Source organism: Heterocephalus glaber, unplaced genomic scaffold, assembly GCF_053883595.1.
Source record: "Heterocephalus glaber isolate CG9 unplaced genomic scaffold, H.glaber_assembly_v1.0 deba00001781, whole genome shotgun sequence".
Lineage (NCBI taxonomy): Eukaryota > Metazoa > Chordata > Mammalia > Rodentia > Bathyergidae > Heterocephalus > Heterocephalus glaber.
Window position 1 is genome coordinate 1,862,151 of NW_028258467.1, and position 13,468 is coordinate 1,875,618.

General features: G+C 49.1%; 1 protein-coding gene across 2 annotated transcripts in view; it reads right to left on the reverse strand.

Annotated features, from left to right (window-relative positions):
* The window catches only part of Rab40c (RAB40C, member RAS oncogene family), a 38,139-nt gene extending 30,306 nt beyond the window's left edge, over positions 1-7,833 (reverse strand). The window contains exons 1-2 of one of the 2 annotated variants that reach the window (XM_021251442.2): positions 7,736-7,833; positions 7,457-7,641 (exon numbers count right to left, since the gene is read on the reverse strand). In XM_021251442.2, the coding sequence (XP_021107101.2) occupies positions 7,457-7,641; positions 7,736-7,818 (268 nt within the window). In that variant the 5' untranslated portion in view covers positions 7,819-7,833. Of the gene's footprint in view, positions 1-7,456; positions 7,642-7,730 lie in introns of both variants that reach the window. The other variant, XM_004873790.4, reaches the window with a different exon arrangement.
* Positions 7,834-13,468: the final 5,635 nt, after the last annotated feature.

Below are 13,468 nucleotides of genomic sequence, written 5' to 3' on the forward strand. Positions count from 1 at the left end.
AGCACTGCTGGCTGATCTAGCATCCATCAAATCCTCCAGAGCAGGAATCTGGTAGGCTTGAGAGATATCACAGAGCCCCAGGACTGAGGTGAATTCTGTCTGCAGGGCCACTGCTTGCCACTCTTTCTTACACCCAGCAGCCCTTTCTGTGGCTTACAACCTCTCTGGCACAGCACATTTGGCATACCTTGGTTATAAGACCCCTCCAGGCACCACTGCCCACCTCTCCTTAAGGGTTAGCTCTTCAGAGTATTTCCTTATTCTGTGTGAACTGCTTTTCCGCTGTTTAAGTATCTGCCAGCTTGATGGGCAAAGACGCCTTGCCACAACTCATCTGGTCATGCTCCACTGTGTTCTTGCTCTGGCCCTCACATCCTCACTACCTCCACTTCTCCACTGCCCTCATCCCTTCTTCTACTTCCTAAAGGACAAATTTCCACAGATCAGTGCTCTAGTCAATATTTGCTGACCTCAGCAAAAGAGCTGTGCACTATGGACACCAGAGTCACTCATCATTACCAAGCTGACAACTAGGACATTTTCTTTACCCACTCTTATGCTTAAAGTTACTCTTTACTTTCATTGCCAAAAGGAGTCCTGGGGCTCACTTTTCTACCCACCTTCTAAGCATGATCTCATAGACTCCAGGTTTTCAGGGACCAGCAATTTTGCACCTTTCCAGTTATAATCTTCAGACAGAACAGGAGTCAAAAGGACATACCAAGGACCAGATTCCTCTCTTCCTGTACTTCCTGCCCATTTCTTGGCTCCCTGATATGATTTCCTTCCTGAAACACTGTTAAATTTAGTTCATCATCCAAGCCACAATCACACCAATGGAAAAGATGACATTATACTGTATACACACAGCACAACAATCTCAACTGTGAGTACACTCCCTGCAAGTTAGCTGGGTGGTCTTATTCTGTGCCTGCCACTTAAGCATTTACTCTGCATTCTGGCAGAACTTATAGCAAGGCTAAAGATAGAGAAAAACACAATCCAATATTCTACCTAACTTAACTGTTTTCTGAAAATGTAGGAAAGACTATGCCAATCCAATTTATAAAGCAGTACAATTGTGCTTGCTTCGGCAGCACATATACTATAAAGCAGTACAATTAGCATAATTTGAACTAGATACAGAAATCTGTCCTCACAGCCTGTCACCTCAGGTGGGTGCAAGTTTATCTTTACACCACATGGTAGGTGATGGCAAGGAAGTAAACAGGAGGAACCTTGGCACATACAGAAGACCTACAAGTGGCCTTTGCAAACCTGATGCCCTTGTTTGTGACTCTGGGACCCTGCTCTACTGGGGAACGGAAAGGAGAGAGAAAGGGCAGGAGTGGTATAGTGAAGGGAGGATAGAACAAGCCGCAGTTGGTAGTCCCAGGACACAGAGATCCTTGCCCAAGAGGGAGAAATGGAGCAAGGAAGAAAGGACAATTTAGAAGGAAAGAGAAAGTTCAGCTTGTAGTAAGAACTCTCACTGGACCCCCAACAAACACTGCCTGGGGCTAGCCTTGCTGGCCTCAGCCAATCTCAAGCAGGCTGTCCTTCCATAAACCTGCTTGCTAAGAGAGGTCTTTCACTTGGGGAGCTTGGAGAGGACCTGAGCACCTCAGCAATCTTCATGTTTGAATTTTTCTGACCTGGCTCACTCCTGTTTACCCTAGAGCTCACTTCAGAACGCCCCTCTTCTAGGAAGCCATCCCTGACCTCCAGGCTAGGTCCACAGCCCTCCTGTACACTCCCAACATACCACACATCCTCCACCCTGCCACCTCACGTCCTAAAAGGCCCCTTTGTTTTTCTCAAAATTCTATTAAAAAACAAAACAAAACACTGTCCCCAGGCAGGAGGTATGGTGGCTCACGCCAGTAATCCCAGTACTCTGGGAGGCTGACCATGAGGATCATAAATTGCAATCCAGCCTGGGCAACATGGCAATTTAGTGAGATCCTATCTCAAAATTAAAAATAAAAAGGGGGCCAAGCATGATGGCACTTGCCTGTAATCCCAGCACTTAGAGGAGACTGAGGCAGGAGAATCACCACCAAGTTTCAGGCCAGCCTGGGTTACATAATGAATTCAAGGCCAGCCTCCACTACACAGTGAGGCCCTGTCTCACAAAAATAATAAGGGCTGGGGATGTGGCTCAATGCAAAGGCCTTGGGTTCAATCCACACTGTCACAAAACCACAAAATAAACAAATAAATAGGAAAAAACAAAAGAAATAAAGCAAGGAGGGAAATAAGAAGGAAGGATTATCTCTATTTTGCTCTGTCTTACACCCTCAGCTCCTGGCCCAATCCCCTGCAAAATGCCCAAAACATAACTAAGCAAATGAATGAAATGAAGAGCCTGAGGATGAGGAACAGATGGCAAGGACAGGGAAAAAGACCAAGGGAGGACTCAGTTATAACAAATCAACAGAAGGTGTCAAGATAACAGGCAGGACATGAACAAATGCACAGAGGGCAGGAATGGAGTCCAGAGGCACAGAGGCCTCAACAAAGACACAGAGCTACTCTCAGCCTAGTGGGCTCTGGGGAGGGGGCCAGCATCCTTTGCTGGAAGCAGAGTTGACAAGTCTACATTTGAAGGGCTGGGCCTGCCAAGAGTCACTTATAATGACAATCAAAAAGGGCCAACTATCACAGGTGGAAGGATCCGAGTTCAATCCCCGGTACCAAAAAAAAAAAAAAAAAAAAAGGGCCAACTCCTGAGTTAGAGCTGGAGCTAGAGTTAGTGTATTTGCCTAGCATGCACAAAGCCCTCGGTTTAGCCCCTAGTGTGTGCGTGTATGCACATGCGCGTAAGCCAACTCCTGACAGAGGTTCCCAGAGGCTGGCTGGGGTTGGGCAGAAAGTCCTCTAGGGCTCAGGTCTCCAGCAGTGTGTGCAGGAACAGCAGGTGCAGCAGAGGGGAGACAAAAACAAGGGTGAGGAGAAAAGAATCACACCCTTCCTGCTGTTTCACTCAAGGTCTGTGAGGTTCCCTCCAAACAAAAAAGGCTAGAAGCAGAAGCCCAGTGACTACATTGCCCTGGACAGCAGCTATCTCTGCATGTCCAAGCCTCTGTCTCTGAACTGTAAAACAGGGATGATAGTGCCTCCCTCACAGGGTGGTATGAAGATTAAATAAGGAATAGAGACACTCAACAGTGTGCCTAGTATATATCACACACTACACTGGAGGAATTAGCTGTACCATGGTGATCACTCCTGAGCCTCCAGTGGTCAACATCCTGCCCAAAAAACCTAGCATCAAATAGTAATGACAGACCCTGTTTTCAATCACCATATGAAATCCAGAAAGAAATCTAGACCTTAGTGTTCAGTCACATACAGAGAAAAGAAAGGACTGAGGGGCTACCGTGGTAATTGTGTGACCAGCCCCAAGTAAGTACAGGAAAGCTGTACACAGTCTGTTCACTCATGTTAAATGCACATTTAGTTAGCACCCTCTGTGTGCAAGTTTCATGCTAACAATGTGTTCTGACCCAAGAAAATACAACACAGAGAAGTGCTTCAAGTTTCTCCTTCAACCTGCCCTTAGGAGAGAAATTAACTTCAGGTCAGATGAAAAGAAACACATGGAAATTATGAAAATAGAAGGAAAAAATGGAAACAAAGCTTTTGTACATGGGGAGGGGAGAGGGCTTGAGGGGGGGAATGGAATAAAATTTTTTTAAAAAGAAAAAAAAGAAACACATGGAGCTGAGGAGCAATATGCTCTTTGAACTGGCCTCTGGGTCACTAATGTGGCCCTAACTCCCGCAGGGAGCTCACAGCACCCTGGGGACATAGGCACTTAGTATCCTCATTCTTATGGCACAGTATCATCTGGTTTATAAATATCCATAACTATCAGACCCCAGCATTTATGGCAAACCTACGTGTCAGCCTTGCTTCACCCACAATAACCTCTCTCCCTCCCAACTCCCTGGGCTTAAAGTACAGGGCATTTCTCAGCAGCTTCAACTAACACTGACTCTGAAAAGAGCAAGGGGCGAAATGAAGTTGTGCCCTTGGATTCATCTCATTAATTCACACAAATCTTCCAGGTTGTGGGCATATAAACCCTGCTGCATGTTCCTGAAGGCCACTAACGCTCATGGAAGCTTTGTAGGACTGGGGCAAGAGGATGTAATTGTCTTAATTGAGGATGTTCAAAATTCATACATAAGCCAGGCATGTTGGTGCATGCCTGTGATCCTAGCACTCGGAAGGCTGAAGCAGGAGGATTACAAGTTCCAGCTCAGCCGCGATTATGAAGAGAAACATATCTCAGAAAAAAAATTATAAAATAGGACAGGTTTGTGTACTACACTAGGATGCTTCCTGGGCTCGAGGGTGAGCACCCAGCAAACTGCCTTGGGGCCAACACAGACTGACTATCCAAAGGCCACACCTCAGAGGCAGAGGCAAGATCCACTACCCAGTGTGTTCGTAAGGAGAAGCTGCTCACAGAAAGCGCACATCTTCCTCCTGGAAGCTCTCATCACCAAGAATCTGCAATGCTTTTGCTCTGGATCATAACCCTAAACCACTGTGCACCTAAAAGAATAAGAAACCAAAGCCCCTGAGAAGGTTTCCACCCCCACAGAGATCCAAAACCATGGCTCCTGCAAGTGCTGGGCACATGATCACAACGTCACATCATCACCACTTCACGTGTCAATGCTAATAAAAGATCATTTTGATAACGCGTGTTTGTGAAGCTGGAGAGAGTGACGTTAACTCATGGACCTGTCTGAGAACAAGCTAGACAAGACTTCAAGGCAAGTAAGTGATCTGGCTGTGACCAAGAAGTGGTCCTAGTCGGGCATGCTGTTGCAGGCCTGTGATCCCAGCACTTGGGAGGCTGAGGCAAGAGGACGGCCATGAGTTCAAGGCCAGCTTGGGCTACATTATGAATTCAAGGCCAGCCTGAATTACATAACAAGATCCTGTCTCAAAAAATAAAACAAACAAAAAAAGTGGTCTGGGCTTCACTGAAGCAGCATGCCTCTCACCAAATGGGGACCTCCCTGCCACCTGATTAGGAACATGAAAGTTTAGGCCAAAAATAAGAAACTGGAAACATAAATACTGAGGATCAAACTCAGGGGCACTCTACAACTGGTCTACATCCTTAGCATTCATTTTGTTTTGAGACAAGGTCTCACTAAATTGCCCAGGGTGGTCTAACTTGAGATCAAACTGCCTCAGTCTTCCAAGAAGTTGGGATTACAGGCATATATCACCATGCCTGGCTCTGAGGGCTTTTAATAATGGAGAAAATGAAATATTTACCTATTCTTTGTAAGAGAACCAAAACTCCAAAGCTCCTGACTACTGATTTCTTCACATTGTGCTGAATCTCAGGCTGGGGATTTAGCTCAGTGGTTCCGCCACCTGCTTTGCAAGTGCAAGGTCCCGAGTTCAATCCCAGGTACCAAAACAAACAAACAAACAAACAAAGAACCAACTGTTCCAGAGCTTCCAAAACCCAGTGGTCTTTCTGAGGGAGTCCAAGTGTTCTCAGACCCACCAACTTCACCCTGCTAAGAGGGCTTCCAGGCTCAGTGAGGTGATGCCCCAACCACAAACCCCCAACCCTTATGCTGTGCATATCTCAACTCCAAGAATCCCTGAACGTGAGGAATGTCTTGCTGCTGCCCAGACATTCAGCCTTCTCTGCTTGATGTTGCAAGACATCAGCATCATATGGGAACCTTCATATGTATCCTGGCCCTGCCAGCCCACAAAATCTGTCTAAGAGCCAGCTTCCCACATCATCTCTGGCAGATGGCACTCTGTGGTACCAGTTCCTATGAGCCTCCCATCTCCACTACCTCAGGTAGATCTTCATGTTTTATGCAAGATTGGTCCAACTTGAGTCAGTCTGTTGTAGGAAGTGTGGCAATGCACGGCAGATAGACAAAAGGAACAGCAGAAAAAGGGTCCTACCTCTCCAGTTACTGGCTATGTGCTCACAGTTGAAGCTCGTGGGGCTGGCCAAGAGGCTGAGCTGACCTTCACAAGCATCAGTTAAACTGGGTGTAGTGTCACACACCTGTAACTCTAACACTTGGAAGGCTGAGCCAGGGGGACTGCTGTGAGTTGAAGGCCAGCCTCAACTATGTATCAAGACCCTGTCTCAAAAAACAACAACAACAACAAAACCAAGGCATTTTACCACCCAGGAGAATCACCAGGAGTTCCAGGCCAGCCTGGACTACCATAGTGAGTTCAAGGGCAGCCTGAACTACATAACAAGACCCTCAAAAACTACAAGTCTCAAAAACAACAAAAAAGGGCCAGGGATTTAGCTCAGTGTCACCGCACCTGCCTTCGAAACTGCAAGGCCCTGAGTTCGATCCCCAGTACAAAAAAAAAAAAAAAAACCCCTACAAAAAAAAAAAAAAAGCAGCAGCACCAGTTAAGTACCAGGAAAACACTAAACCCCGAAGGAACCCAGCCCCTTTCTCAGCTGCTCAGGGGGGTCTAGCACCAGGAAGCCATACTACCACTGGAAAAGGAACTGGATGCACCCTCTGACCAGGAGTATCATCCTGGGAGTGTCTGTCAAGTGCCAGTCAAGGTGGTCTGTGAGGGCCCCCACATCTCTGTGGGCTTCACATTTTCCCTCCCCCACCTAAAACCAAACCCATGGCTCTTCCTCTTCTGCGCTTTTAGAGACATCTACTCTAGGCTGAGACTAAGAGTAGGTGGCAGCAGATCCAGCACTCCTGCTCAGGAAGAAGGGCCCTGGATCAGTTTAGGTGATCAATACCCTTGACAAGTCCTAAAACCAAAGGGTAGGAGATACAACACCCAAAGGCGTACGACTTAGCAAACAGTAAATGCTCAGAGCAGCCAGACAGGACTGACAAGAGCCCAAGAAACAAAGAAGAGAGGAGACAGAGGCCAGGGACAGAAGAAGTAAATTAGTCAGGTGTGACAGCACTTCAGAGCGCCCAAGGGCCTGGAGAGACTAGATGCTGACACGCCGCCAGTTCCTCTGGTATCAGGGGATCCGCTGGGTCTTCTAAGGATACACCCGTGCACCCTGGAACCCAATCCCACCGACTGTTAACTTCGTTTTTACCTTAACTACTGAAATTAAGAGGCAAGCTCAGGCAAGCGCTGGTGATGCAACCTACCTTATGTATTTGAGCCATGCACCCGGAAGTTAAAGGGAATGTTTAATAACATCGCTGTCGGGGTGTTTTCTCCTGGCACAAGTAGGTTCCCTGAGCAAGACTCGGAGGGGGGCAGTAGGAAAGGACCCTGCCTTCCGTGCGCTGCCGGCCGCGATCCACCCTAGTTCTGCCAGACCCCCAGAGCCCCACAGCCTGGATCTTGGTCAGTCGGACTCGACCGCTCAGGCCGACCCCGGAGCTCCGGCAGGGATGCCATGCCAGGGCAAAGGGTCCGAGGCCCCGCCGCCCCCCGGGCCTACCGTTGCTGTAGGCGTACGGGGACTCGGCCGCGCCGTCCTGAAGGCTTTCCAAGATCTCACCCTTGCCCACGTCGCTGTCGCCGACCAGCAGGAACTTGAGCAGATAGTCGTAGCTCTTCACTGGGCTTCCCTGGGTGCCCATCCTCCAGCCGCCGTGCCGCGGCCCAAGGGCGCCGCCGCCCCACCTGCGGGCGGAGGCAAGTGAGCGGCGCACAGCGTGACGTGCAGGCGCGCGCCCGCCCGCCCACGGCGCGCCTTCCTGACCTCCGCCTACCTCACCTCAGCCTCACCGCGGCCGCCCGCCGTTTCCCGCACCGCACCGCACAGCCCCGCCACCCCGCCCCCGGCCGCGCGGCCAACATTGGCCGCCCGCCGCCCGCCCTCCCAGAACCATTGGCCTGGCTGTCCGTCCGTCACAGCCGCCCCACCCCCACGCTTTCCCACACAGCGCCGCGCATACTGCGGTCGCCACGCCCCATAACCGCCCCACTCTGCCCTCTCCGGGCGCCATTGGTAGCGAGCCGCCTACTTTCCCGCGGCTGTTGGCCCATTCTCCCATCAGTTACGTTCTCCCCGCCTCCCCCATTTCCCACACAGCGTTGCGAGGCCTTCAGGGCCATGCCTCGTCTACGCCGCCATTGGCCAGAGGGTTCCGGCTTTTCCGAAACTATTGGCTTACCTACACGTCCGTCAGATCTACTATCACCCCGGTCAGCCGCTTGCTGCACCGCACCCCAGCCATCGACAGCCCCGCCCACTGGCCTGCGCTTTCTCTCGTCCTCACCCTTACCGTCACGATTGGCCACTGCTGACGAGCCATTGGGCCATCCGCACACCGTCACGGCCCACTAACCCCGCTCCTTTCCTAGCGCTAGCCAATCAGGAGCTGGAACGCCACGTTATTTGCACACGGTCACTTTCCTCAGCCAACAGGATGCAGGACTGCGACGGCACCTGGTGGAGGCCTACTAGGGGACGGCGGTGGCGGCTCTCGCACAAACCCAGAAAGGGCCGCCTGAGGACCTGGACGCAGCATCTTAGGCACGTCGTTTGCGGGTCAGGGACGGGACTTCCGTCCGGCATCCGCCTGGGAGCGGACGGCTGCTGAGGGGACTTGGCGAGGCGCAGCTAAGTAGTGCTGGTTACAGGCGGACGGACGAGTTGGGGTGCGGGCCTGAGAAGCCAGTATCTCGCCACAGATGCACCGCCGGCCCGGTCGACTCCCGTCCGGGGTCATTGATAGCCTTTGTGAAAACATAATCGCTCGAGCCAATAATTCAAGTTAAGCACAGAATCCCTCACCATGCGGGAATTCATACCTGTTCACCCAGAAACGTGTAGGCCAAATGTGTAAGAAACCACCTGAACATCCAACTGGATGGATAAACAAATGAGGTATGTCCACTTAATAGAATATATTACACATATAAAGATGTGAAGTATTCATACATGGATGAACATTGGAAACATTCATATTATATGATTCCATTTATATGGTTTCCAGAATGGCAAATCCATAGAAAGTACATCAGTGGTTGCCAGGTTGGGAAAGGTAAGGGAGAATGACTGCTTAACAGATACAGGATTTTTTGCAGAGCCGAGGGTGATGGTCACGGTTATGCCATTTGTAGTTACTGAAAATTATTTAATTGTGCCATCAAGATGGGTGGATTTTATGATATATATGATGCCTCAGTAAAGCTGTTGAAACTAACACACAGCCGAGTGTGGCAGCTGACACCTATACCAGCTACATGGGAGACTGAGATTGGAAAGTTCCAGAATAGCCAGGCAACTTACCAAGACCCTGTCTCAAAATAAAGACTGGAGGATGTAGCTCAGTGGCAGAGCACTTGCTTAGTATGTGCGAGGTTCTGGATTCAATCTCTTATGTCATAACAACAAAAAATTGTCAAAGCTGAGCCAAATGTAATCCCTTGGGGACCAGATAGTGCTGCTGCATGTGAGCACAGGCAAGTTATGGCTCCTGGCAAAACAGATCTGTGCAGAAGCAGTCATGTCACTTCAGTGACCATGTGTTTGGCTGCTAAGGATGCACCTACTGCCACACCTCTCAGTGCCTGACAAGAACATCTTCCCTCCCATACTGAACCCGGGCTATTACTCCAGCAGCATGCAATCTTCACACAGAGAAGACCCCTGGTGGGCAGCACCAAACTGACACTCCCCACTCCTAAGGCTGAAAACATGGCCTTCCCTGACCATCCACCCATGCACATGCTGCAGTTTGGTTGGATGCAGTGCTTGGGGAGGTTCCTCACAGGTGCTCCTCTGATGAGTGGCAGCTTCTGGTGAGTGAGCAGCTGAGTTTCAGGAGGAGGCTTTCCTGGTACCCTTTTATCCAGGCCTCCGGGATCTAAGTGGCTAGACCCATGCTGAGACCTCCAGGCAGATCTGGAGCTCACTCTTAATCCCTAAAGAAGCTTAGGTTTTGCCTGTGCCTCTCCTCAGGCCATGTCTTCTGCCCAGGAGTGGCCATTCCTCAGACACTGGGTCACAGCAGACATGGTTACATTTAGAGAGGTCCCACCCACAACACACACCATGAGTATAGGAAGGAAGGAAGGAAAGGAAGAGAATATATAGCCATAGTAAACTATGAATATATTCAAAAAAGGTTGTGGCACATGCTTTTAATCCCAGCACTCCAGGAGGCTGAGGCAGGAGGATCAAAAATTCAAGCCCAGCCAGGCATGGTGGTGCACACCTGTAACCACAGCACTGGGGAGGCTGAGGCAGGAGGATCACTGTGAATTCAAGGCCAGCCTGAACTACATAGACCCTGTCTCAAAACAAACAAACAAATTTAAGCCCAACCTGGGCAATTTTCCAAGACCCTGTCTCAAAATAAATTTTTTCTTTTTGGTACCAGGGATCAAACTCAGAACCTTGCCCTTTCAAGGCAGGCAAGGAGCTAAATCCCTGGCCCAAAATAATAATTTTTAAAATGGGATGGGGATGTAGCTCAATGCAAACAGTCTAGGTTCAATACCCAGGTACTGCAAAAAAAAAAAAAAAATGTTGAGGCAAGGGGAAGCTCTTAAAAGCAAAATTGAGGATTACATAAAATATTTTGAAATAATAATCCTTGGCCACAAGGATTAATAACAAGTCTAGCATTAGAGGTTTAACAGTTGCTAGGCAACCGTCCTTGCAGAAGCACTTTTAGTACAGGGTTGTGGTGGCCTTTGTGCAAAGTTGTGGCTCTGGCAATCTTTAGTGATAATTACTAGTTAGGGTAATCATGTGTGAGAACCTTGCTGCAGGAAGGGGAAGGAGGGCTGGTGGGTGGAGGAGTTGGCCTCCCACACAGTTGCAAGCATGTACTGGGTTCCACTGAGTGGCCCTGGTCCAGCAAGGGAGAGGGCATCCTTCCCTGTCACTGGGCCCTCAGACCAAGGGCAAAGCAGCCAAAGAAACAGACCTCCACTTGGAAGTCCTAGGTGAACCCTAGCCTGGGCGCCTCCTTGCAGGGTTGTGCAGGCCTGAGCAACAGTGGACTCTGAGTCTCCCCTGTCTCATGCCCATTGGTTCTGAGCAAAGACTAGGGTCTAGATTCCGGCAGCCCTTGTTAAGGTAAGAGGTTGGAGAAAAAAAGGGAGAGGTCTGGCAGTCTGTCCCTTCCCTCCAGGATACCTGCTGTGGTTTGAACATGTTGGCCACGATTTCACAAGTTGGAAACCTAATCCTACTCAGCCATAAAGAATAAATTTGAGGTACAGTTCCCAATGAGAAATGTAATTGTGTTGTATACCTACAATGTACCAATAAAAGAATTTAATAATAATTTTTAAAAAAAGAATAAATTTGAGGGCTGGGGATTTAGCTCAGTAGTTTTGCCACCTGCTGCGCAAGCACAAGGACCCGAGTTCGATCCCTGGTACTAAAAAAAAAAAAAAAAAGAATAAATTTGAGTCATTTGTAGAAAAGTGGATGCACCTCAAGACCATAATGCTAAGCAAATTAAGAGACAAGTTAAATATCAAATCATTTCTTACAGGAGAAAACCAAAGTATAAATAATTTTAGAAGCAAAATAAAAGATAACAGAAAATAGGGAGTTAGGCCTTTTGTGGAATGAAAAGGGGATCTAGGGTTGGAGGGAGTGGGGTGGTGAAGGGGAATAAAAACGACTAAGATGTGATATATATATGTACCAACTTCCTACAATGAGTATATTCACTAATATATTGCAAATGTACCAACAAAAAATAAAGAAACCTTGGGCTGGGGATTTAGATCAGTGGTGATGCCTCCTGCCTTGCAAACACAAGGTCCTGAGTTCGATCCCCAGTACCAAAACAAACAAACAAAAGAAACCTAATCCCCAAATTCATATTAATGGTGTTTAAAGGTGGAATGTTTGGGAGACAATTAGGATTAGATGAGGTCATGATGGTGGGGCCCCCATGGTGATTAGCAGCTTTGGAAGGGAAAGAGACCTGAACAGGCACCCCTGCTCTGTCTTGCTATGTGATGCCTGGCACTATGCTATGATGCAACAAGGACTTCCTCAGACACCAACACCATGCTCTTAGATTTTCAGTCTCTAGAATCATAAGTCAAGTAAACCTCTATTCTTCATAACTGCCTGGTCTCAAGTATTTTGTTATAGCAATAGAAAAAGTACTAAGGCAATACCTTTGTGGTATATCCAAACCCTCAGAAGGTTCTTTGGTCACCCACTGTGGCAAACAGACCTTGGCCCCTGAAGTCCTGTGCCCAGGAAGCTCAGGTAGCACCTGATTGCAGTTGCTCCAGACCCCACCCTGGCCTGGTACCAAGGGGAGGGCATAGAACATCCTATGAATGGGCAGAGCCAAAATCTTGGTAGATGATGCAGCTAGTGGTGAGAAGACAATGAGGGACAGGCTGTTCACTTGTTCACAAGGGTCTCTAGATAAGTTACTATTAACAAGGTCCCTGTTTGGTGGCACATGCCTATAATCCTAGCACTTGGGAAGCTGAGTGAGGATTGCTGCCAGTTTGAGGCCAGCCTGTGCTACAAATTAATTTCAAAGCCAGCCTGAACTACACCTCAAGAAACTAAAGAAAAATACAAGGGGACAGCTACCTTGGCCACGAGATCAAGTTGATAACACCTAGCATAGACAAACGGACCTTGCATGCCTCCCAAGATGATGCCAAGGACAGCATCATATGCTGACTTATATGCTGTCCTGCCACAAACACATAAGCAGTGGTATCTCATCATGAAAATTATCAGACAAATCCATATAAGGGACATTCCTTGGCAGGTGGCATCTCAGTGGCTGCAAATAGCTGATGTGACCAGTATACCCTCAGCTGGCTCTGATGCCAGGCCCGGGCTAGCTCTTGGGAAATAAGCAGCCTGGTACCCTGTACAGGAGATGACAGCTGCCAGGTAAGTCCCGTGACAAGGCCACACAGAGCAGTGGCCTGGGCTGAGGGACAGGACCTTTGCCTGGTGAGAACGCCAGGAGAAGGGGTAAAGAGCAGGGACAGGCAGCTAGAAGAGTAATGGTGGCAGAACAGCAGGGAGGGGTACAGGCAAGATGTGCAGCAGCCCATGAGTGACTTAGCCCCAGCTTTTGATTGCTAGGAAGCCCAGGTCAGAGGCCTCTGCACTTGGGGCTAGGAGCTGGACATGGTACCCAAATGGAAGGTGGCACCCCAGCAATGCAGGTATCAGGCCACTGTCAGCAGGCTCTTGAGTGAACACAGTTCCACAAGAGGCTCTTCAGTGCTCTGCAGCCAGTCTCCACTGAGTAGAAACCCAGGCCAGGGAGCTGCTAACAAGCCTCTCTGGGCTCCAGCCCTCCTCTATAAGCAGGACCACAGGTGAGAGGCCCCCAGGGCCCCCGGAGGATGCAGGACAGGTAGGGTCAGCTCAGTTCAGGGAGTTCCTTGCCCTTATGGAGCCCAAATACATTCAGAGCCAGGGGTGGCTTACCCTGTCCCAGATGACAGCCCTATATGCCAGGAGAGGCTGTGAGGGGCCATCTACCTG